The sequence below is a fragment of the Staurois parvus genome, unplaced genomic scaffold (genome assembly GCF_062004578.1).
Source record: "Staurois parvus isolate SC_StPar_1 unplaced genomic scaffold, SC_StPar_1.0 ptg001220l, whole genome shotgun sequence".
In the NCBI taxonomy this organism is placed as follows: Eukaryota; Metazoa; Chordata; class Amphibia; order Anura; family Ranidae; genus Staurois; species Staurois parvus.
Window position 1 is genome coordinate 1,655,410 of NW_028319016.1, and position 24,711 is coordinate 1,680,120.

General features: G+C 41.7%; 1 protein-coding gene across 1 annotated transcript in view; it reads right to left on the reverse strand.

Annotated features, from left to right (window-relative positions):
- Positions 1 to 3,790: 3,790 nt before the first annotated feature.
- BZW2 (basic leucine zipper and W2 domains 2) overlaps positions 3,791 to 24,711 on the reverse strand; it is a 123,876-nt gene continuing 102,955 nt past the window's right edge. The window contains exons 9-12 of the mRNA XM_089660251.1: positions 16,477 to 16,623; positions 13,733 to 13,871; positions 9,932 to 10,054; positions 3,791 to 4,238 (exon numbers count right to left, since the gene is read on the reverse strand). Of these exons, the coding sequence (XP_089516377.1) occupies positions 4,210 to 4,238; positions 9,932 to 10,054; positions 13,733 to 13,871; positions 16,477 to 16,623 (438 nt within the window). The 3' untranslated portion in view covers positions 3,791 to 4,209. The remainder of the gene's footprint in view (positions 4,239 to 9,931; positions 10,055 to 13,732; positions 13,872 to 16,476; positions 16,624 to 24,711) is intronic.

The following is a 24,711-nucleotide window of genomic DNA, read 5'->3' on the forward strand; positions in this document are numbered from 1 at the left end:
AAAGTGGACAATGACTTGGAATGATGCCTGAACCAAAAATGTCTCCATTCTTCTGGAGAGAAAAGCAGATGGCATTGTCAGGGGAGTACTGTGGTCCCTGTGAAAGGTAATAAATACCTGGAAATGGTACACATTACAAAGCATGCACTTATGAACTAATATATCTGGTGCCATTATACTGAAATTGGCCTGCCGTCTACAGTGCTCAATAGCTGAAGCTTAAATTTACACACAACTGAATGGACCACCTGAATAGCTTATCTATGCATCTGCCTGCTATACTCCTATATCAGGGTAAGGAACTTTATTGATAGTGGGACTGATTTATTAATTAAGTTAATAGAAAGAATAAAAACCTTCTGTGCTCTCAAGACCGGATCTGGCATGTGTGGAGAGATCTTTGGGAATTATTGTATTCTATTCAATTCGGTCTGGCAAAGCCGTGCAGCCCCCTGAGGGCTGGGGAAGCGCAAAGAGCAGCTGGAAGATAATAAAAAGAAAAGGGCGCACAAGCCTAGCGCATTACCTCACACACAAATCTTTTATTTGGAAGTAACAGATGTATACTTACAAACGCCAAGTAAAAACAAGCATGTCACGACCAGGGGCGGACTGACAACTCATGGGGCCCCCGGGCAATAGGGGATCATGGGGCCCCTGTGTCCTTGCCCAAACTAAAACAAAGCCTATGAAAAAGGTACCAGGGGCATCTCATGGGATCTCCTAATGACCCCGGGCCCTCGGGCAGTGCCCAAGTTTCCAAATGGTCAGTCCGCCCCCGGTCATGACCCTCAATGGTCCATAGTCCGGAGTACTGTGCGAGTCCCATACACAGAGATGGACATTCAGAGCAATCGGCTCTGAGGAAGAGGGGATCCCCCCTCAAAACGCATCAGCCATGCTCTGAATGTCCATCTCTGTGTATGGGACTTGCACAGTACTCCGGACTATGGACCATTGAGGGTCATGACCAGGGGCGGACTGACCATTTGGAAACTCGGGCACTGCCCGAGGACCCGGGGTCAGTAGGGGGCCCCATCAGATGCCCCTGGTACCTTTTTCATAGGCTTTTTTGAGTTTGGCAAGGACACAGGGGCCCCATGATCCCCTATTGCCCGGGGGCCCCATGAGTTGTCAGTCCGCCCCTGGTCGTGACATGCTTGTTTTTACTTGGCGTTTGTGAGTATACATCTGTTACTTCCAAAAAAAAAAAAAAAAAAAGTGTGTGAGGTAATGCGCAAGGCTTGTGCGCCCTTTTTGGTTTCTCATCTTCCACTGACTAATGCAGGCCATACATGGGTCGAATTCTGAACGATTTTTCATCTGAAAATCGAAAACATCATTCGCTTGGTAATCCAATGGTGCCATCAATAATTTCGAAAATCAGCCGACCAAGTCAAAGTTCACCCCACATAACCGGCAAAACTTCTGTTCCTTCCAGGTCACGGCTCATGCGCATATTCTTTTTGGAAAAACGAGCGTACGATTTGACCATAGAGTCAAAAATAGGTAGTTTTTCACGAATTTTCCAACATGCCCGATCACCGAAAAAAGGAGGAACCACGAAAATTGGCCGGTGCCATTGACCCACTAACAGCGAAAATCAGGCAATTATTCTTGGGTCCGATTTTGGGACAAAAAAAAAAATCAGTTGAATTTCGACCCATGTATGTCCAGCATTACTAAAACAGGAGAGTGAAAATCTGGCGCAGCTCTGCACAGAAACCAATCAGCTTCCAGGTTTTTTTTTTTGTCAAAGCTTAAATTGAACAAACTGAAGTTAGAAGCGGATTGGCTACCATGCACAGCTGCACCAGACTTTGCACTCTCCAGTTTTAGTAAATCTACATGGATTAAATTTGTATTCATTCTCTCTCTATGTGTGTGTATATATACAGTGTATATATAAATAGATATAGATATAGATATATATAAATAAAATGTATATCTCTAATATATATATATATATACAGTATATATATACAGTCAGGTCCATAAATATTGGGACATCGACACATTTCTAACATTTTTGGCTCTATACACCACCACAATGGATTTGAAATGAAAGGAACAAGATGTGCTTTAACTGCAGACTGTCAGCTTTAATTTGAGGGTATTTACATCCAAATCAGGTGAACGGTGTAGGAATTACAAGTTTGCATATGTGCCTCCCACTTGTTGTGGGACCAAAAGTAATGGGACAATTGGCTTCTCAGCTGTTCCATGGCCAGGTGTGTGTTATTCCCTCATTATCACAATTACAATGAGCAGATAAAAGGTCCAGAGTTCATTTCAAGTGTGCTATTTGCATTTGGAATCTGTTGCTGTCAACTCTCAAGATGAGATCCAAAGAGCTGTCACTATCAGTGAAGCAAGCCATCATTAGGCTGAAAAAACAAAACAAACCCATCAGAGAGATAGCAAAAACATTAGGCGTGGTCAAAACAACTGTTTGGAACATTCTTAAAAAGAAGGAACGCACCGGTGAGCTCAGCAACACCAAAAGACCCGGAAGACCACGGAAAACAACTGTGGTGGATGACCGAAGAATTCTTTCCCTGGTGAAGAAAACACCCTTCACAACAGTTGGCCAGATCAAGAACACTCTCCAGGAGGTAGGTGTATGTGTGTCAAAGTCACCAATCAAGAGAAGACTTCACCAGAGTGAATACAGAGGGTTCACCACAAGATGTAAACCATTGGTGAGCCTCAAAAACAGGAAGGCCAGATTAGAGTTTGCCAAACGACATGTAAAAAAGCCTTCACAGTTCTGGGACAACATCCTATGGACAGATGAGACCGAGATCAACTTGTACCAGAGTGATGGGAAGAGAAGAGTATGGAGAAGGAAAGGAACTGCTCATGATCCTAAGCATACCACCTCATCAGTGAAGCATGGTGGTGGTAGTGTCATGGCGTGGGCATGTATGGCTGCCAATGGAACTGCTTCTCTTGTATTTATTGATGATGTGACTGCTGACAAAAGCAGCCGGATGAATTCTGAAGTGTTTCGGGAATATTATCTGCTCATATTCAGCCAAATGCTTCACAACTCATTGGACGCTTCACAGTGCAGATGGACAATGACCCAAAGCAGACTGCAAAAGCAACCAAAGAGTTTTTTTAAGGGAAAGAAGTGGAATGTTATGCAATGGCCAAGTCAATCACCTGACCTGAATCCGATTGAGTATGCATTTCACTTGGTGAAAACAAAACTGAAGGGAAAATGCCCCAAGAACAAGCAGGAACTGAAGACAGTTGCAGTAGAGGCCTGGCAGAGCATCACCAGGGATGAAACCCAGCGTCTGGTGATGTCTATGCATTCCAGACTTCAGGCTGTAATTGACTGCAAAGGATTTGCAAACAAGTATTAAAAAGTGAAAGTTTGATGTATGATTATTATTCTGTCCCATTACTTTTGGTCCCTTAACAAGTGGAAGGCACATATGAAAACTGTTGTAATTCCTACACCGTTCACCTGATTTGGATGTAAATACCCTCAAATTAAAGCCGACAGTCTGCAGTTAAAGCACATCTTGTTCATTTCATTTCAAAACCATTGTGGTGGTGTATAGAGCCAAAAATGTTAGAATTGTGTTGATGTCCCAATATTTATGGACCTGACTGTATATATATATATATATATATATATATATATATATATATATATATATATATATATATATATATAAAACAAAGTTCTACAACATTAGTATAAAAACCTTACAATGAATAAATAAAAATTTCCAAAGCCATTAACATTTCCCTTTAAAAACACATCTCAGGACAATTGTAAGATAAAAAGCATTTATTCCAAAGGAAAAAAAACAAAAACATCATTTCATATATCACGTACACAAGCGTCTATGGAGCTACAATCACAATCTAAAGTCCTGTACACAGGAGAGTCGGGATTTTTTATGTCATCGTAAATACTTATAAATAGGAGTCCATAGAGGAACCTGCGTCTTGTCCCGATTGGATAGCTCCTGGCTAAATGGCTTTGCCGTTAATCAGAGACAGACTGGAGGTAGAGTTCCGCCTGTAGAACCTAATGGCCGGGGTGCTCCAAGGAAGGAGCGCTCTTCCTACACACAAAGGGAACAGCTAGCTGACGACGGTTTCTGCCGGATTCTATGTAGTAAGCCGTGCGTCTCCGAGATGGCGTTTCTCCAGAAGACGTCTGCTACAAATCCGGCTCCGAGACTCTCAGTTCTCTTCCCCTTCGGATTCCGATTCTGCAATGGAAACACTGTATCAGTATTCTTACTTACTGTGATAAAAAAAAAAAAAAAAGAGACCCTGTCACCAACTTAAAAAAAAGCAGAAAAATAAAGTAGTCCATTCAAACCACATGTGCTGGCACAATTCTCAACGCATGTCAATGCAATGACCTGGTGCATGAGTGGCAGTAGCGGTGCGTCACAATGGTTTGCGGTAGGAGAAAAAAGTAGAGCAAGCAACGCAACACAGCACGTGGTTAATGCAGGTCAGTGCAGCGCAATAAACAGTAAAAGCAGCAGGTCAGTTCTGACGTCGCCGTTCCACGTCCACCTTGTCCAGTCAGAGGATGTCTTGCATTCACTGAGTAAAATGTAAATGGTGCTTGTGCAGAGTGTGCAATACCTTGAGCCCAGGTTCATATATGTGCGGTATATCGCATGTGATTCGCACAGGAACTGCACTGCATTCCTGTACAAATCACATGCGATTTGTGTGCGGTGCGATTGGAGCCATACATTTCGTATGGCTCAATTCGCACCGTACCCACACCAAAAACGTGCAGGATCCTTTCTTGGGTCTGCACTAGAATCAAATCGCATGGGTATTCACACCTATGCGATATGATTTTGCACATCGAGTTTTGCGGACTGCTTTTGGGGTGTTGTTAACATTCACCCCCGCAGCGGTTCGCATGAACGGGGTGCGATTCTGATGCGGTGCAGAATTCGCACTGAAAACAAATTCCTTACTGCATCAGTGTGAACCCGGGATACTTACTAAAACTGGGCACACAATCTGGTGCGCCTGTTCATGGCAGCCAATCAGCTTCTAACTTCAGTTTGTATAATTAAGCTTTGGCAATAAAACCTGGAAGCTGATTGGTTTCTATGCAGAGTTTTTATTTTTTAATATAAAACATATCCAATAAAAAAAATGTTAGAATTCAAAAATTCATAAATTTAGGCCAAAATTTATTATGCTGCATGTTTTTGATAAAAATAAATCCCAATAAGTGTATATTAATTAGTTTGCGCAAAAGTTATAGCGTCTACAAATTATGAAACCTACTGGATTTTTAACAATTTTTTTTTTTCAACTAGAAATTGCAGCGATCAGTGACTTCCAGCGGGACTACAATACTGTGGCGGACATTTTTACACTGACACTTTGTGGGAACCAGTGACAATAATACAGTGATCAATGCTAAAAATATGCACTGATCACTGTACTAATGACACTGGTTGGGAAGGGGTTAACATCTAGGGTGATCAAAGGGTTAAGTGTGTGCCTAGCTATGTGCTTGCTGTACACTAGGTGGTGCTGGTAGGAGAGGAAGTGATGGATCGTGTTCCCAAGCCACTGCTCTGTGTGTCCATTCACACATGGAGCTGTGGCTTGGCCTCGCCCCTCTCTCATTGGCTGACTGTCTGTGACTGACAGCAGCGGGAGCCAATAGCTCTCATGTGCTGTTTCAGCTAATGAGGAGGCTTAGACCCGGGACAGCCGAGGCTGTTGTGCACATCGACGGATCGCGGTCGGGCTCAGTTAAGTATTGAGGAGGCTGGAGGCACTGCTGCACACAGAAGGTAAAAACCCTTGAGCCTTTACAACCATTTTAACCATTTGCCTCCGCCCTATGGCCAAATGGTGGCAGGCAAATGTCATCAGCGTTCCGGGTGGACGCCATATGGCGTCCTCCTGCACATGCGCAGATTGCGCTCCTGCAGAGCCGCACAGCGGCGCGATCTGTCACCGGCCGTGTACCTCGGACACGGCCGATGACAGATCTGAGTACCGGCCCCCGTTGCCGGTACCATGTGACCTGCTGTGACCAATCACAGCAGGTCACATGATAGTTATATACAATGGATGGCTTCATTCATGCCATCCATTGTATACTAGTGTCTAGCTGTGAATGGTCACAGCAGGTCACATGCACATGTCATGTGATTAGCTGTGGCCAAATCACAGCTAAGCACAAAAAAAAAAAAAACGAAAACCCTGAATGAATCGATGTCATTCAGGCAAATGCTTGCTTATAGCAAAGTAATTCTTTGCTATAAGCAAATTGTGTAAAAAAAAAAAAAAATACTGATCACTTCCCCAAAGTAGTACAATGTTACTATGGTAACATTGTACTACTTTGGTCATAGTGAAATATGAAAAAAAAATCTTAAAAAAATGTAATAAAAAATAAAAAAAAAATATTTTTTTTTTTCCATACTGTCATTAGTCAGTGTCCCTGATCACCGCCATGCCAGTTATATGATGACGCTGTACTGCACTGGTGACAGTATGTAAAAAAAAAAAATAGTCAAACTAATTTTTTAAATTTTTTTATTTTCCGAAAAATGACAAAAAAAATACAACTTCAAAAACATTCCTCTTATGAAGTACATCGGATTGTCTACTCTGCAAAAAGGGGTCATTTGGGGGATATCTGTACTATTCTGACATTTGGGGGATATCTGTACTATTCTGACATTCTTGGACCTCAAGAAATTAGATTGGCTGTCAGTACTTCAGGATTGATCAATATTCAGATCTATCCCATAGTTTGTGAACTCTATAACTTTCCTACAAACTAAAAAATACATCCTAATTTGGGTTACTTTCACCAAAGACATGTAGCAGAATACATCTCGGCCTAAATTTATGAAGAACAATTATTTATTTGCAAACTTTTAGAACAGAAACAAAGAAAAATGTGTGTTTTTTTTCAACATTTTTGGTTTTTTTTGTTAATTTAGCAAAAAATAAAAACCCCAGCGGTGATTAAATACCACCAAAAGAAAGCTCTAGTTGTGTGAAGAAAATTATAAAAATTTTAGTTTGGGTACAATGTTGTATGACCGCGCAATTGTCATTCAAAGTGTGAGAGCGCTGAAACCTGTAAACTGGCCTGGGCAGGAAGGTGTAAAAGTGCCCGGTATTGAATTGGTTAATGCCGGAACACATTTTTGCAACTTGGACATGTGTTAGTAAAGCCATACATATAGAAACTACTTTGTTCGTCCATGTGGATTATACCACATTTTGTTTAGAAAAAAAACATTGGACTTTCTTTTGGTGATAAATGGTAGGAGATATCGCTTGATTTTTAAAAATCATCATCAAAAGGAAAACTGGCCCCAAAAAAAAAAAAAAAAAAAAAAAAAAAAAAAGTTTAAATTGTATATTTCTTGCCACTACCATAACCTACCACTAAAAAACATTCCCAAAATAAATTCTGCTGCTCCTAACAATCTCAGCGATCTCACCTATGTATGTTATTTGTTGTTTGTACCCGTAATAAGGCCCAGAAACAATAGTGCGCATTTTGCTTCTTTTGTTTTTCCTGACACTAACTAAAATGGATAAGAATTTTAAAAATGTTTTGCCCAAAACAAATGCATGCCATAGACGGGGAGAAAACCATCCGATTTTTCGGTCAAAAAAAAAAAAAAAAAAATATTAAAATCGGCCGATTTTCGGATCGTTAGTGGGGTAATCGGTCGGCCATTTTTCGTGATTTTGACTCTTTTTTTCCAACATGACTGACAAAAAAAAGGCCAATTTTGTGGTTCGGTCGATTTTCACGGCAATGATGGACAAATCGGCCGATCTTTTTACCAATTTTAAAAAATGCGCATGAGCAGTGACCAGCAAGAAGGGAAAAGAAGAAATAGAATACGAATAAGAGGAAGAAAAAGAAGAAATAGAATATGAACAAGAAGCAGAAAAAAAAAGAATTTCAGTCTGATATTATATTTGACATTTAAAAGTATAGCAGTATTGTATCTATTTGTATCCGAATAGAAACATCTGTATCCGAAATGGATACGAATAGATACAATGTTGCAACTTTTTCTTCTTCTTATTCATATTCTAGTTCTTCTTTTCTTCATATTCTATTTCTTCTGTCAAATATAATAGCGCAGCTCTCTGCAGGGATACCGCTATTATATTTGCCGGCTGTAGACGGGACGAAAATCAGACGACTTTTTTTTTTACCAATGGCGGTAACATCGGCTGACTGAACGATCAATTTTTCGTTTTTCTAAAAAAAAAAAAAAAAAAAAAACACGTCCGGTTTTCTCCCCATCTATGGCCTGCATTACTGACCCTGACCTTTGACCCTTATTTGACCCAAACACTAACCCTGGAGGTGACCTAGGTCTAACCTTTCTTAATTTAAAAAAAATATATTATTTTATTATTATTATATAATTTTTTTCTCTCTGCAATAAAAGAGATGCAATTTATCTTTTTCACATTCAGAGAGAAAAAAAACCCAACAAACACAGGGTCGGGGTGCACAGTGACTGATCACTGTGATAGCCAATCAAGAGGCTATCACAGCAATCAGGTGATCCGGAACTGGGAGTCCCGGGTCCCTATAGTTAGTACAGGACCTGGGGCTCCAGGTGACAGCCGGGTCTTTGTGCTGGGAGTACATTGTGTGGCACGCTCCCAGCACAAAGACAGATAATCATATATGCAACCCCACAGAAAAAAGCCCAGTTCTGAGAGGCTGCATATATGTGTACAGTCAGCAGGAAGGGGTTACAAAAAAATGTCAGGTTTTTTTTTTTTTTTGTTTGTGGACAGCTCTTCTTGGGTCCTTCGCTGCCGCTCTTGGCTTCTCCAATCACCACCATAGGAAGCCGCTTCCTATGGGAGCTCAGGTGTAGACTCACTTCCAAGCAGGGCTATGCAAGTCCATAGACTCACACAGAGTGGTTCAGCCCCACCCCCATTCTCTGCTCAGAGGATTTGATTGAGAGCAGCAGGGACCAATAGCTCCTTCTGTTGCCTCTTTGTCCTTTGAATGCAGGGAGAGAGGAGAGAGCCGCTAGAGATGGCCACAGCACTGGATCGAGTGAGGACTCAGGTAATTATAAGGGGGGAGGGGGCCATACAATCGCTGGGACATGTTTTCCCTAATGCAGGGAATGTATTCAGGTAAAAAAATGTCTTGGCTTTAGAAGCACTTTAATATTGTCAGGAACTAAAATCACTGAAGTGTGGGGGAGAAGACGCGGTAGGGATCGATCTAACAGCGGAGGATCAGGCAAGTAAATGTTTCGTATGTCTCCGAGACCTAAATGAGCAATTACAGCGCAGGCAGAGCCCCACCGCAACAGAGACGTTTCCATTTCCTGGGCTCAGGCTTTAATCAAATTGTAAACCTCAAACATGGAATATAAACAAAGTAAATTCCTCTATAGTGTACTTGTCTCAATCCAGAGCATGAAGTGTCATTTAGGTCGGTTACCTCCTCCTTCTGCTATCAGCAAGAGTCAGTTTTGACAAATTTTCCTGACATCAAGAGATAAAAAAGGTAACAGAGAAGGGAGCTCCAGCACACAGTCTGTGATTGACAGCTTCAGCTCTGTTCCTTTGTGCTGTGCAAAGGGGGTGGGGGGTGTTCCTTCCCTCCAATCAGCTATCAGTGTAACTACAGCTTCCCGCCCCTTTCTTTCTGAAATCTCAGACAAGCTGTATAATTTCTGCACTTTGAACTAATGTAGAGAAGAGAGTGCTACAGATGAACAGGTAAAACTTATGCAAGTCTAGACGCTTCACTGGGTATATGTGAGGGTTCACAACCCCTTTAAAGGGGGTGGGCCTTCTAAAACTGCTAGAACATTCCTCTTTGTGGGAAAACACACACACAAGTGAGCTGTGAATACATGGAATGACAGGGGCAGCTTTTTTTCATTACCTTCCTCTGCGTTTTGCAGCCACTCCACAAATTTCTTCATCTGGTCAAGAAAGACACTTTTGCCCTTGGCCAGGTGGGCTTCCTTGTACCACTTCAATATGGCTTCTTCCCCCAGAACATCGGCTGCAAGACAAGACCACCTTTAGCTTTATGCTGCACTCGCAGAAGAATACAACGTATAGATTTTTTATTTGCTATAATTTGTTTCCCCATGAAAGCAGAGTTCCCTTTAAGGCCCAGTTCACACTCCATGTGTTTCAGTTGCTTTTTTTCTGCAACCAAAACACACAAAAAGTAGGTGATGTGGTTGTCAATGTCATAGTTCACATCAGTGCTTGCAGTTCCAGTGCGTTCCGGGTGCAGAAGAAAAAAAAAAAAAAAGTAGAGCATGCTGCATTTTTTCTGCACAGAACTGTACTGGAATGCAGTAGAACGCATCAAAAACACACCGGAACCAGGGGCGGACTGACAACTCATGGGGCCCCCGGGCAATAGGGGATCATGGGACCCCTGTGTCCTTGCTTAAACTTAAAAAAGCCTATGAAAAAGGTACCAGGGGCATCTGATGGGGCTCTCTACTGACCCTGGGCCCTCGGGCAGTGCCCGAGTTTCCAAATGGTGAGTCCGCTCCTGACCGGAACACACATGTCCCGATTTAAATGTATTTATTTCAGGTACTTGTATATCGCTGTCAATTTATGCCGCGCTTTACATATATATTGTACATTCACATCAGTCCCTAACCCTCAAGGGGTGTACAATCTAAGGTTCCTAACAGGGGTGGACTGACCATTTGGAAACTCGGGAACTGCCCGAGGGCCCGGGGTCAGTAGGGGGCCCCATGAGATGCCCCGGTACCTTTTTCATAGGCTTTTTTTAGTGACATCATTGCTTGCTACGTGTGAAATCTGTGAATGATCACAGAGGTCACATGGTACAGGGCTATTCACAACAGCCTTGTACCATGTGACAAGCTGTGACCAATCACAGCTCACTCAGTACTTCTCAATGAGTGCAAGAATGCAGACAGAGAGAAAGAGAAATGATTGCTCTTACATCCTATATGGACGTAAAAGCAATTCATGTAAGAAAAAAAAAAAATCTTCATCACCCCCAAGTAGTACAGTGTCACCATGGTGACACTGTACTGCTAGGGTGACCGTATGTAAAAAAAAATAAAAAATAATAAAAAAATAAAATAAAAATGTAAAAAAAATGTTTTAAAATTATAATTTTTGGTTATAAACTAATTTGGATTTTTTTTTTGTTTACTAAAAAGATAACGGAATAAATTTTGGCCAAGATTTATGATGAAATATTATTTATTTGCAAAATGTTATAAAAAAAAAAGACTTTTTTTTTTGTAAATTTTTGGACTTTTTCATTTACATAGCAAAAAAAATAAAAATCCCAGCGGTGAATAAATACCACCAAAATAAAGCTTTACCTGTCTCAAAAAAATTTAAAATTCATATGGGTACAGTATTGCATGACCGCGCAATTGTCATTCAAAGTGTGATAGTGCTGAAAGCTGAAAATTGCCCTGGTCAGGAAGGGGGTAAAAGTGTCCGGTCTGGAAGTGGTTAATGAATGCAAGGCATTCTCTGATAAAAGGAGGTGGAGATCATGACTTCCTCTTCACCTTGTCCAATCAGAGAGCACTTTGCTCAGGCACCATTCAGAGAATTCTTTGCATTTTCTTAATTGGTGCAAAGTGAGCGACCTCCTGCGTTTAAAATGTAGCTGCTCCGCACAGGACCTGGAAACTAGTGGAGATCACAGAGCAGTGATTCCTATATAGCGATTTCCAGCTTCCTCCAGGATCCCACAGCTAGGGCACATACATACTTGCATAGCTACATTCTTCCAGCTTGGACCAATGTAAAAATATCCATACCCGGTATTCAGCTTTAAAAGGGAACTTTCATGGAAAATAAAAACTAAATGAAAAAGATTAATATAGAAAGTGCCGGGACAATGTCATCTAGCGCCCACACGGCACCCCCCAAAAATATATGAGCATCATGTATCAGGAAAAATCCCCTTCCAAAAATTCAAGCACTATAGGGGTGCTATATTATTATTATTATTATACAGGATTTATATATTATTATTATTATTATACAGGATTTATATATTATTATTATTATACAGGATTTATATATTATTATTATACAGGATTTATATATTATTATTATTATTATACAGGATTTATATATTATTATTATTATACAGGTTTTATATATTATTATTATTATACAGGTTTTATATATATTATTATTATACAGGATTTATATATTATTATTATTATTATACAGGATTTATATATATTATTATTATTATACAGGATTTATATATAATATTATTATTATACAGGATTTGTATATATTATTATTATACAGGATTTATATATAATATTATTATTATACAGGATTTATATATAATATTATTATTATACAGGATTTGTATATATTATTATTATACAGGATTTATATATAATATTATTATTATACAGGATTTATATATAATATTATTATTATACAGGATTTATATATAATATTATTATTATACAGGATTTGTATATATTATTATTATACAGGATTTATATATATTATTATTATTATTATACAGGATTTATGGCGCCAACAGTTTGCTCAGCACTTTACAATATAACGGGAGACAATACAGCAACAATACAGTTCAATACAAGAGGGATAGGAGGGCACTGATCCTGGGAGCTTACAATCTAAGAACGAAGCATTGGGGCCCTGCACTAGAGATGCCTCTGGCTGTCAGAGTGCAACTGTGAGGCATTTGCTTGCTTGCCCCCTACCCATGTTCTTTGGTGGAAGGAGATGGGGGGGCAGATAAACAAACACTGCACATTGGTGATCCGGCAGTCCCGATCCAGCAGCACTGACAGGAGGAGCTGGAAGGGAGAGAGAGCACAACCCACCCCTCCACCTGGCTCTCTCCTCCTCTCCTGATTTGGCTCATCTCCTCCAGCGTTAAGCTGACAGGAGTAGTGAATCTGCCGCCACTACTCCTGTCAGCTAGTAGGTAGGAACTCTTCATGCGGTGCCCCCCACCCCACCTCACATGAAACCACCTTACCCAAGGCAGCCATCCCCTCTCACCCACCCCTTGTCCCAGACCTGAATACAGCATAGACGATTGCTAGGCACGTCGTAATGTAACTAAAAATTCCCTTTCCTTTTCAATCTGCAGCACTATAATTTTCTGTAAAATGCAATATGGCAACCTGGAGGTGTTTTGTGCACAGATGGTATACAGGACGCCCCCCAGAAATGTAATTTCCTGCTTGTGCAATTGGCTCACTGATTTTCCCAGAAGTCTGCACTAAGATTCAAGTCAGATTTTAGGCATCCTCTGCAACAAAAATGTCATTTTTGGTGAAATACTCTCAAAAAGAAATCACATCTAAAGGGGATGCAGACCCTGCCACTTTAGATCACTGCAAGTGCAGCAGCCGATTGAGAACTATAAAATCACTTCCTTTCTCATTCACTTTCCACATGGACACAGAGAAACAAACAGCAATTTCTTCAGAATAACAAAAGGTAGGAATCTGCAACAATAAGTTTGTTAAAATCCCTGCAATGTACAGAGATCACCCAGAAGGGAAGGTTTATTTCTAACAAAATGTGGAGTTATTTCTGAATACAGAGCGACATTAGTGCCATATCTGCCTGGAGCTCCACTTTAATGCTATCGGTTGTTTCTCTTGTCAGAAAAATGATTGTGGAGGCGACAGAAATTCAATACACAGAAGCCGATTACCTTTGTAAAAGAGAACAACAATCTTCTGAAAGGCTTTCATGAAGTGGATGTTGTCATAGCAGTACTCCTGGACCTTCTGAAGAAGCACGAGCTCCGACTGGCCTTGTGTGCTGAAAACAGCCAGCAGTGGCGCATATTGCTGCAAGACAAGGAGGTATGTGAGCATCTGTCTCTATCCCATAATACAATCAGGCCCGCTGGTTCTGTTCCAGCATTATACAACCAAGCAAAAAACTCTGCATACAAAACGGAAGAAGATCAGTTTGGTCTGACATCCTATAGGATGGTAAAAAAAAAAAAAAAAAATTACAAAAACGGCCTTTAGTATTTGACCATTTCCCTTTACAGGTCTTCACTTTCTGGCCTACACTTGTAGCATGCACTTAGTCTCTGACCATCTCCGGTTACATGTCTGCACTCTCTGGCCTACACTTGTAGCATGCACTTAGTCTCTGACCATCTCCGGTTACATGTCTGCACTCTCAGACCGACACTTTTAGCATACTCTTACTCCCTGACCATCTCCAGTTACTTGTCTGCACTCTCTGACCGACACTTGTAGCATGCACTTAGTCTCTGACCATCCCCGGTTACATGTCTGCACTCTCTGGCCTACACTTTAAGCATACTCTTACTCCCTGACCATCTCCAGTTACTTGTCTGCACTCTCTGACCGACACTTGTAGCATGCACTTCGTCTCTGACCATCCCCGGTTACATGTCTGCACTCTCTGACCGACACTTGTAGCATGCACTTAGTCTCTGACCATCCCCGGTTACATGTCTGCACTCTCAGACCGACACTTTTAGCATACTCTTACTCTCTGACCATCTCCAGTTACTTGTCTGCACTCTCAGACCGACACTTTTAGCATACTCTTACTCTCTGACCATCTCCAGTTACTTGTCTGCACTCTCAGACCGACACTTTTAGCATACTCTTACTCTCTGACCATCTCCGGTTACACGTCTGCACTCTCTGACCGACACTTGTAGCATGCACTTAGTCTCAGACCATCTCTGGTTACATGTCTGCACTCTCTGACCGACACTTGTAGCATGCACTTAGTTTTTTTTTTTTTTTGCTTTTTTTCTTTGCACGTTCATTTTGGAGCTTCAATGGGTGCATTGGACACCCTGGCTGCCGTTGTGCTACATGCTGGGTGTCAGGTGCGCTCCCATGACCTTAATGAGGGGTGGGCTCCCTCAGGTTCACCTGCCCTTGTTTCTATCCATTTAAATGCATGTGCCTCCATTGTGAGGACTCTCAAGATTTATAGAGTTAGGACCACAGATGCTCAGGGTGCCGTGATGTGGCTCTGTGGCTTACGTATGTATTTGCAAACGTGTGCTAACTAAACCCCTGTTTTTAAACGCATGTTCTTAGACAGATTCATTTGGATTTTGATAGTTGGCTAACTGGCTGGCAGTTTGAACTGGCTTTCTTATCCCCCTCTTTTGATAACTTATACCTATCCATGTTCCTTGCTGACAATATCCAATATTAGACTGGGGTAGGCTGGCAAGTTGAACTGGATAGTCCTATTTTTTACAGCATGCCCTTAGTCTCTGACTTGTAACTGGAGATGGTGAGAGTGGGGTGGGTGCACAGACATCCGACAATCTCAGAAATGTCAAATACTATTAACCTCCTCGGCGGTCTGATTATTTCTGATTTTTTTGTGCTCAAAGCGGAACCATTTTTTTGCATGGAAATATGTATTTTTTTTATTGTAGGCTGTAATTTTTAGGAATAACTCACTGAAATCTGTCCGAACAAGAGTCTAGTAAACATCCCGGGGAGGATAAAATTTGAAACACGAAATCATAAATTATAATTTAATAAATAATCATAAAAAATAATCATGTAATAATAATACATTTAATTCAATAATATAATCACACCAAAAACACTGAAATTTGAAATACAGAGGCAAATTCGCACATTGCTGAGCAAAGTCGCAGAATCGTTTTCAGTGTCTGATGAGGAATTTCCCCCACGAATCATTATCACTCAATTCTGCAAGTGGTTCTGATTTACTATCGCTGTTCTCTAGCCGGTCTAAAACCGCTTTTGACCTAAAGGGACGCTTTTTGGACGCCATGGACTTTTCTAAGTTTCCAGGCAGAAAGAACAGTAAAAATGCAGGCAGGGCGCCGGACAAAGCACTCGGGACAAAATATATGTGAAATGCATTGAAACAGCAATGTTTTACTATATAATAATCATTTTAAAAAAATGAAATTTTTAAAAAACTTCAAATTTGCCGCCGGTTCCGGCGCCCGTACGTCCCAGGGACCGGAACACGGAAGCCTGATGCCGGCATCGGCCGGAGGAGATGGCCGGGGATGCTGCAGGGGACACATAGCGGGAGCGAAGGACAAGGTAAGTGCTGCAGGGACCCCCTGAGCAACGCCGCATGGTAAGCCCGAGTGTAGCTCGGGGTTACCGCTTTTGGTACTGACGTTTAACCCCGAGCTACACTCGGGAATACCGCCAAGGAGGTTAAGAGACTGGTGGAGGCTACAGCACTGGATTGGAGAGATGGTTGGAGACACAGACCACCATGAGATGACGACCACAAGGGCATTTCTGTTGCAGAGAACGATTTTTATTTTTATTGTTAGGAAACTGACCAGGCCGATTTATCGTACTTACAATTATCGGCAAGGCTATCGCAACAAACTGATTTCACCGACACATACTGCAATATTTGATACAAAGACACAGACCGGTCCCCCACCTTCAAATGCTTCAAAGCCTGCTCTGCAACCAGCTCTTCTTTCTTGTTCCACTCTACGGCATTCATTATGCAGGTCCACAGGAGCCCGATCACTGCGTGTTCGGCTAATTCGTTCCGTTTCATTTCTTCTTTCAAGTAGAGCACTATCTGCAAACAGCAAGACAGTTCAAGGAAATTATAGGAAGACCAAGAGGAAATCCTGGATGTTACTGAAGCTTCATAAGATGTTAAAGCTGAACTCCTGGGACAAGCAAATATTGTCTAAATTGCATTCATCGTGTGTATTCCTCTCGAATCGCTGTGTGCAGAATCCAGTGTGAGAACTGACCTCTGTACAGGTGGTTCCTGTAATAAAAACCACTCCACTCACCCAATGGCATGAAGCCATTACTTTCGCATTACACATGGAGGAGCTTACTTATAAAACACATGGGATGCCTGATAAAAAAAAAAAATATATAAAAAAAAAAGCAAATATGGTCCTGCTGGCTGAAATCCAATAACCCCCCTCCTGCCTCTCTTATTCTCAGGGTGAGGTGGTGGATGGTGGGATGTAAAGGTAGAGCCAATGTGTTGTGTGCATGGGTGTGGAGTTGGTCACCTTAAAATTGGGGTGGGGGGGGTAAAGATAGCAAGTCATTTCTAGTAATTCAGATATAGCCTTCCTGGTTGCTGTCCACGGTTATTTCCTCTTTTTCTCTGATGATTCTTATACAGTGAAGGAAATAAGTATTTGATCCCCGGCTGATTTTGAATGTTTGCCCACTCACAAAGAAATGATCGGTCTAAAAATCGAATCCAGGCAGCTGGGTCCACAGTCACCAAGAAAACAATTGGATACAAATGGAGAAACAGAAAAAGGGCGCACCGACCTAGTGCATTATCGTTTAAAATAATTTATTAAAGAAACAAAAATAGGTATCCTACTCACAATGGACATAATAACACAGGCATGTCAAACTGAACAAGGTGTATGATCCAAACAACATCTGAGTCCATACGATGGAACCCTGGATGACCAACTGGCTAACGCAATTCGAGGACACAACCTCTTCCTCAGAGCCAACACTACAGGAGTCTGCACTTCTCTTTATAGAAGTTACTAAATGGTAACAAAAGGGCTGTATCAGAACCACCTGAAGGCGGAGCCTGACATTACATGACCCGTTAGCATCAAAATAGACAGGAAAAAAAAAAAAAAAAAACTTTTTATAATAGTATATATATAATAATTAATCATTCAGGGTTCCATCGTATGGACTCAGATGTTGTTTGGATCATACACCTTGTTCAGTTTGACATGCCTGTGTTAATATGTCCATTGTGAGTATGATACCTATTTTTGTTTCTTTAATAAATTATTTTAAACGATAATGCACTGGGTCGGTGCGCCCTTTTTCTGTTTCTCCATTTGTATCCAGTGTATTCGGACCACCCCGGTCTGTTGAAGGCAGCAAGCAGTGCATATTCCAGAACATTCCTATTGGGTCTACTGAGTCCTTTCCTAGCGCAGGAGTAAAGTGTTGTGTTTGATTTACCAAGAAAACAATTGGTAACACACTACGCCGACAAGGATTGAAATCCTGCAGTGCCGCAAGGTCCCTCTGCTCAAGAAAGCACATGTCCAGGCCGTCTGAAGTTTGCCACTGAACATCTGAATGATGCAGAGGGGGACTGGTGGAAAGTGTTGTGGTCAGATGAGACCAAAATCGAGCTCTTTGGCATCAACTCAACTCGCCGTGTTTGGAGGAGGAGGAAAGCTGCCTATGACCCCAAGAACACCATCCTAACTGTGATACATGGTGGTGGAAACATTCTGCTTTGGGGGTGTTTTTCTGCTAAGAGGACAGGACAACTGCACCACATCAAAGGGACGATGGACGGGGCAATGTACCATCAAATCTTGGGTGAGAAACTTCTTCCCTCAGCAAGGACATTAAAAATGGGTCGTGGATGGGTGTTCCAGCATGACAATGACCCAAAACACCTACCATTCGATTTGTAGACCGATCATTTTTGTGAGTGGGCAAACATTGAAAATCACCCGGGGATCAAATACTTATTTCCTTCACTGTATGTATTGCACGATATGGTAGGAACAGCCATATGCAATTGTCCAGCATATCCACTTATATACCAGATGCTATGTTCAGTATTTGGAATGTGAAGTGTACTTTCCTTTTTCTTTCTATACATACTATGTCTTTTTGTAATTTTTCTTTTTCTTTGTATCTTTGCAAAAATCTGATTAATAAAAAAATACCGGATTAAAAAAAAACAAAAAAAACACCAAAAAAAACAAAACAAACAAACACTAAGGCTATTTTTACAAGGTAATATCTGGGTTTGCAAAGGTAATTGGTGCAAAGTAGATTTATATCCTGTGTGGCTTTGAGGATTAAATAGGTCTGTGCCCAGAACCTACCTTTCAAAGTACACCCACTCCTAAGCAATGCAAGGATTTTACTCTTAACTTGGACATTTTGAGTAAAATTGTAACTGAAATTTTAGCTATCAACTGCACTTACCACCCTTCCAGGCCTGCACCTCTCCCTAACCCCCAGCAAGCCACTCCTCTGTCATTTCCTTCCTCCTAATCTTTAGTCCCCTCTGCCCCCCCCCCTCCTCCTCCATGATCCCACCTGAACCTTTCCCCCCCCTCCACAGCTATCAATGCCCATTTATACAGAGACCATTTCCTTTGTAACCAATGCCCTGTTAGGATGGTGACAATTACATTATTAAACATGGGCACACTACCTTCTTAAAAACCAATCTGATTGACATCTGATAATTAGTGAAGAGACCAGGTGAAATTTAGCAGCATCAGCCTGCATCAGTCAACTTGATTATAACTGACTAAATTTGCATACCCAAATAATTTGATCGGATTTCATAAATATACAGAAGGCTTTTATTTATTACACTGTTTTATTAAGGGCACTTTTTTAATATTGTAACTGTATGTGACAATTACAGTATTAAACAGAGACACATACAAAGGCCATATTCAGGCTGAAGGCTTAATTTGTGAAATTAAGTCTCCAGCCTGGATGTGACTATCATCTTCTGGTTCAGATATTTTTATTATTTAGATTAACAAAATGGCATATAGAGAGTATGCAGTTAAGATTAGGGACTGTCTCCATGTGATTGATATCATATCTGACAGTGATACATAATTAGGAACCACTCTGAGTGGTTCTTGATCATTCGTGGGGACAAGGCCAAAATGTCAGAGTATCCACTTGCTAACGCTAGACCAATTTTTTTTTTTTTTTAGATTCTTTTTTTTTAAAGCCTTTATTTGGTATACATGGGCAGCACAGTCGCTGAGTGGTTAGCACTTTCATCTAGCAGCACTAGGGTTGTCGGTTTGTATCCCAACCACGGCACTACCTGCCTGGAGTTTGCATGTTCTCCTTGTGGCTGCATTGGTTTCCTCCCACATTCCAAAGACATGCTGGTAGGTTAATTGGCTCCTGTCTAAATTGTCCCTGGGATAAGTATGAATGAGAGTTGGAGACTTTAGATTGTTCGTTTCATGGGAGCAGCGACTGATGTGAATGTATGATATATATTCAAAGCACTGCATAAATTGATGGTGCTATATAAGTACCTGTAATAAATACTAAATAAATAAGAAAACTTTTTTTATACTGCAACTGTATGCGACAGATACATTATTAAACAGAAGTACACAGCTATGTTCAGGCTGAAGGCTTGTTTGTGAATGAAGCTACCAGCATGTGTGTGATTACTATCTCAGCTGACATAGTGATACACAATGAAGAACCGTTCTGAGTGGTTCTTGATCATTTATGGGGACCAGGTGAAATGTAACGAAATCGGCATTAATTGGCTAACTTGATTAAAAACCTTGACAATTTGCATACCTAAATTTGGCAAAATTTTAAAAAAGATAGGACTTTATTTGTTATACTCTTTAATAAAAGCACTTTATTTTTTAGTTCTGTATGCAGTAATTATTGTATGTGACAGATACATTATAAGGCTAGGTTCACATATGTGCGGGTGGTGCGGCTACGGATCCGCACGAAAATCCGTACAGCCGCACCACCCGCACAGAATAATGCGGACCCGCGGGCGGGTGGAATTAGTTCTAATGGCTTGCCGCCCGCACTGGAAAACGCAACTGTACTGGGAACCGAGGTTCACATGCGGGCTACGTTTTCAAATGAATGGGCTCTCGTGCCTGCGCAAAACGCGGCCTGCACGGCCGCATATATGTGAACCGGGGATTAAAGAGAAGTATATGACCATCTTCAGGCCGAAGGCTTGTTTTGTGAACGAGGCCTCCAGCCTGCATGTGATCACTATCTTGCCTGACATTGTGATACATAATTAGGAATCACTCGGAGTTGTTCATGATCATTAGTGGGGATTTGGGCGGTCAGTATCAGGAGGAGAGGATGCAGATGAATGTACCCTCAGCATGGGTCATCGTGCAGGAAAATGATATTCTACACACTGCGGTATGGAAGCTGGTAAGACTGATTAACAAGGTGCGCAATGGGCAGGATGGAGTGCTAGAGCTCAGAATGAGAGCTGAGGGTTTTTGGTTTACAAATGGAGTCCCTCAGGCGCTTAGATCATCATTTATGAAGGGCTCTATGCTTTCAACTCATCATGTTGGCTTTGCACTTTTAACTACATAGCAAAGTAAATTCAAATGAGTTTTTTGGCTTTCAAAAAATTGCATTGTTCAACAGGGAAATGCACACTGGGAACCCCCCACTGATAACTACTTTGCGTAGCAGCTCTGGGGCTCGCACCACTTGGGGGATCCCCAGCATGGAACAGCCTGTCCTTGGAAGCCCACTGAAGTTTTTTTTTTTTTTTTTAAATCCCTCATCTGGTTGGGTTGTGGGAGGAAAACCTCTTTAACTGATGGATATGACATGCGGAGGTGCAGCTATCTTGAGCTGTCACTTATCGGTGATTCAACTGGCAACAAAGGGAGAAAACGAGTACACAAACGTCAGATTATTCCACGATGGGAGAAGTAGATTCTATGTGCTCCACGTTCTCGAGTCGCTAAGTGCTGAATAGTCTGACATTTTTTTTCTTCCATCAATAATTCTTTCTTCTGTGAACAAAAAGGTTTTCCGTTCTCTTAATCTTCGTGTCGTTACGTCTCGGCTTAATTACATCTACGCTTATTACTATGACAACCGGTTTCAGGACTTATGGCTCTTCCTTGCTAGAAGCCTTCTCTCTTACTGATCAAAACACTCAATCAGCATTTGAATTTATGCAGCAGGATCCCAACAGTGATCCCAAGACCAGACAAAGCAAGCAAAGGAAGAAGGAGACCTATCCATTAGTGCTGGGACATGGTCCTTTAATATCCAAGGCAAAAGGCTTCCTTTGCCCTTCCTATGAGCTGTGAACTACTCCAGCATGCATAGGTTGGTTGAAGGTCCTACCATTTTTGCAGCCACCATCTTGCTGAAGCACCCAAGGAGGCAACCTTTTTGGCCTAACCCTCTGGCCCCAACCCTGTGTCTTACTGATTAGAATTTATGCAGCAGGAGCTTTGTGTAAGCAATTGTGCAAATGGAAATAACAGAGGACACAGATAATATAACAGTGATCCCAAGACCAGACAAAGCAAGCAAAGGAAGAAGATTAAGGAGACCTATCCATCAGTACAGGGACATGGTCCTTTAATATCCAAGGCAAAAGGCCTCCTTTCCCCTTCCTATGAGCTGTGAACTACTTCAGCATGCATAGGTTGGTTGAAGGTCCTGCCATTTTTGCAGCCACCATCTTGCTGAAGCACCCAAGGAGGCAACCTTTTTGGCCTAACCCTTTAGCCCCAACCCTATATCTTACTAATTAGAATTTATGTAACAGGAGCTTGTGTGTTCTTATATGTAGATGGAACTGGAAATATCTGAGGACACAGAGCATCCCAAGGAGGAAGGACGGTTGAGACCTCGAAACGTGTTAGCCTGTTCAAAGTCCAGGGCAGTGTTTCTCAACCTTTTTTCAGTCAAGGTATCCTTTAAAAATGATGGATAATCTCAAGGCACCCTTCAAAATTCTGCACAATCTGAAGGCACCCCAATCTAAAATGTAAAAAAATATTCTACACACATCCAGTACACCAAACGTTAGAGGTGATTTATTCTTCCAAAGCAAATACACCTTTGCACACTGGTACTGACTAGTATTCCAGTGTGTCTCTCTCATTTTCTCACCGTCACTCTGCTAATGTGACCCCAGTGCTGATGGAGAGGGGCAAGGGAAGGCCATACAAGGATGACGTGCATGCACCCGATGTCCTCCTTATCAACTGATGTCACTGGTTGTTAGGATGCTGGTGGCTAGAAGGTTATAAAAGTGCACAATGAAAACCTGTGGCATTCTGTACTAAAAAGGCAGCATTGATCCACCTGTGGCTTGTATACAATTTTTGGCCATTTGCCAAGGCACCCCTGAAGAAGCCTGAAGGCACCACAGGGTGCCTGGGCACCCTGGTTGAGAGACTGGTCCAGGGTACCATTTTTTTGGACTTATATGCAATGTGGATTGGACACCGCTGTTTAGTGTGATGTGCCTTTGACCTGTTTGCCTGTTGTGAGTACGATACTTACTTTTTATCCTTCCAATACATTTTTTACGATAATGCACTAGGCCAGTGCGCCCTCGGTTTGTTTTTCTTTGTATACAGAGCATCCCAAGGTCAGACAAAAACAGAGAGAGAAGACCTGTCCATGCAGTGGTGGGACAACATCCTTAAGCATCTAAGGTAGAAGACCAAATTGCACCCCTTACCCTTCTCATTAACTGTCCACTACATCTGCAACTTAAGTTGGTGGTCCTGCCATTTTTGCACCTCCCTTCCTGCCGAAGCCTCTGAGGAGGTCGCTTTCTTGGCTGACCCCACAACCCAACCCTGCATCCAGGCCATGGAACTTTGGAGCTCATAGTTTTAGCATTAGTATATTATTTGTATGTATGGCATTTATACAACTTTACTACACTATGAATATCCTTATATCAGACGTTTTTCCTGGGCCTTGAACCAACTCTAAAAATGGCAGATAAGAAAAAAAGAAAAAAAAAAAAAAAAAATCACAGAAAAGTTAAGTATTTTAAAAACATTTACTTGCAGGGTTTTCCTTTCCATAAATAATATTTTATTTACTTGCAATGCGCCTTTCAACTTGCTAGAACATTTGATTATTCCAGGAGAGTCAATTCTCTAGAACAGCCACCTCTCTCCTTGGATGCCATAGCCCTCTCCTCTTCTGATAGTTTCTAATTACATTCTGAGCTGGACAGGAGGGGCAGCGGGGGTGGCATTTACTAGAACCGATCAGCTGTATTTTCCTCCACTTGCAGCAGCTGAAAGCTAGCTTCTCCTCCACTCCCTCCCACCAGCATTCAATTGCTGCAAGTGGAGGAAAATACAGAGGATCGGTTCTAGCAAATGCCACCTCCACAGCCCCTCCTGTCTAGGTTCTCTCTCGTTCAGATGCCCCCCATTCACACGCAGTGCTGCAGGCGTAACTTCTCTCCTCCCCACTGGTTGCTGTTGGGGATCTTTTCAGGATGCAGAGTGAGGAAAGGGGAAGGTAAACATGGCATTTACTGGCCCCTTCCTTTTCTGAATGAACACAGGGAGTTATCAGTACCAATCACTCACTGTGTTCATTCATACCTGAAGCACAGCAGCGATCTTTAATTTCTTTCATGGTAGAGCTTCACCTCTCAAAGGTTGCCTACCCCTGTTTTACACTGTATCGCCGGGGAAAAGCACCTTCCATGTCACCCTGCTTAGGTAATTCAATAAACTCAAGAGGGTTCAGGCAGGCCAGGTAGGGCCCACCCAGCCCTGTCCTGGGCACCTACCGGGACCGAACGCAGCACCCTTTACATGGTCTCATAGTTAAACAAGCACAACTGAAGCTATCAATCACCTGCTCTTTGCTGGAGGTGGGACCAGCCATCTCCTGGGATTGTCTGGTGTCGACACAGATTGTCAGCAGTGACTTGTACAGACAGCAGAAGAATTAAACAGGAGATAGAAATCATACTAGGAGCTTTGGATAGAGGCAAGTACACACTATGTAAGGTTGTGCTTTGTCCATTTTTCATTTCAGAGGGTTACAACCACTTTACGTTACCTCCAACTCTCAAGTGGAAGATAAAATAAAGCTAAACAAGGGGCCAAATTTAAACCTTTCCTAGGTGAGGGCACAG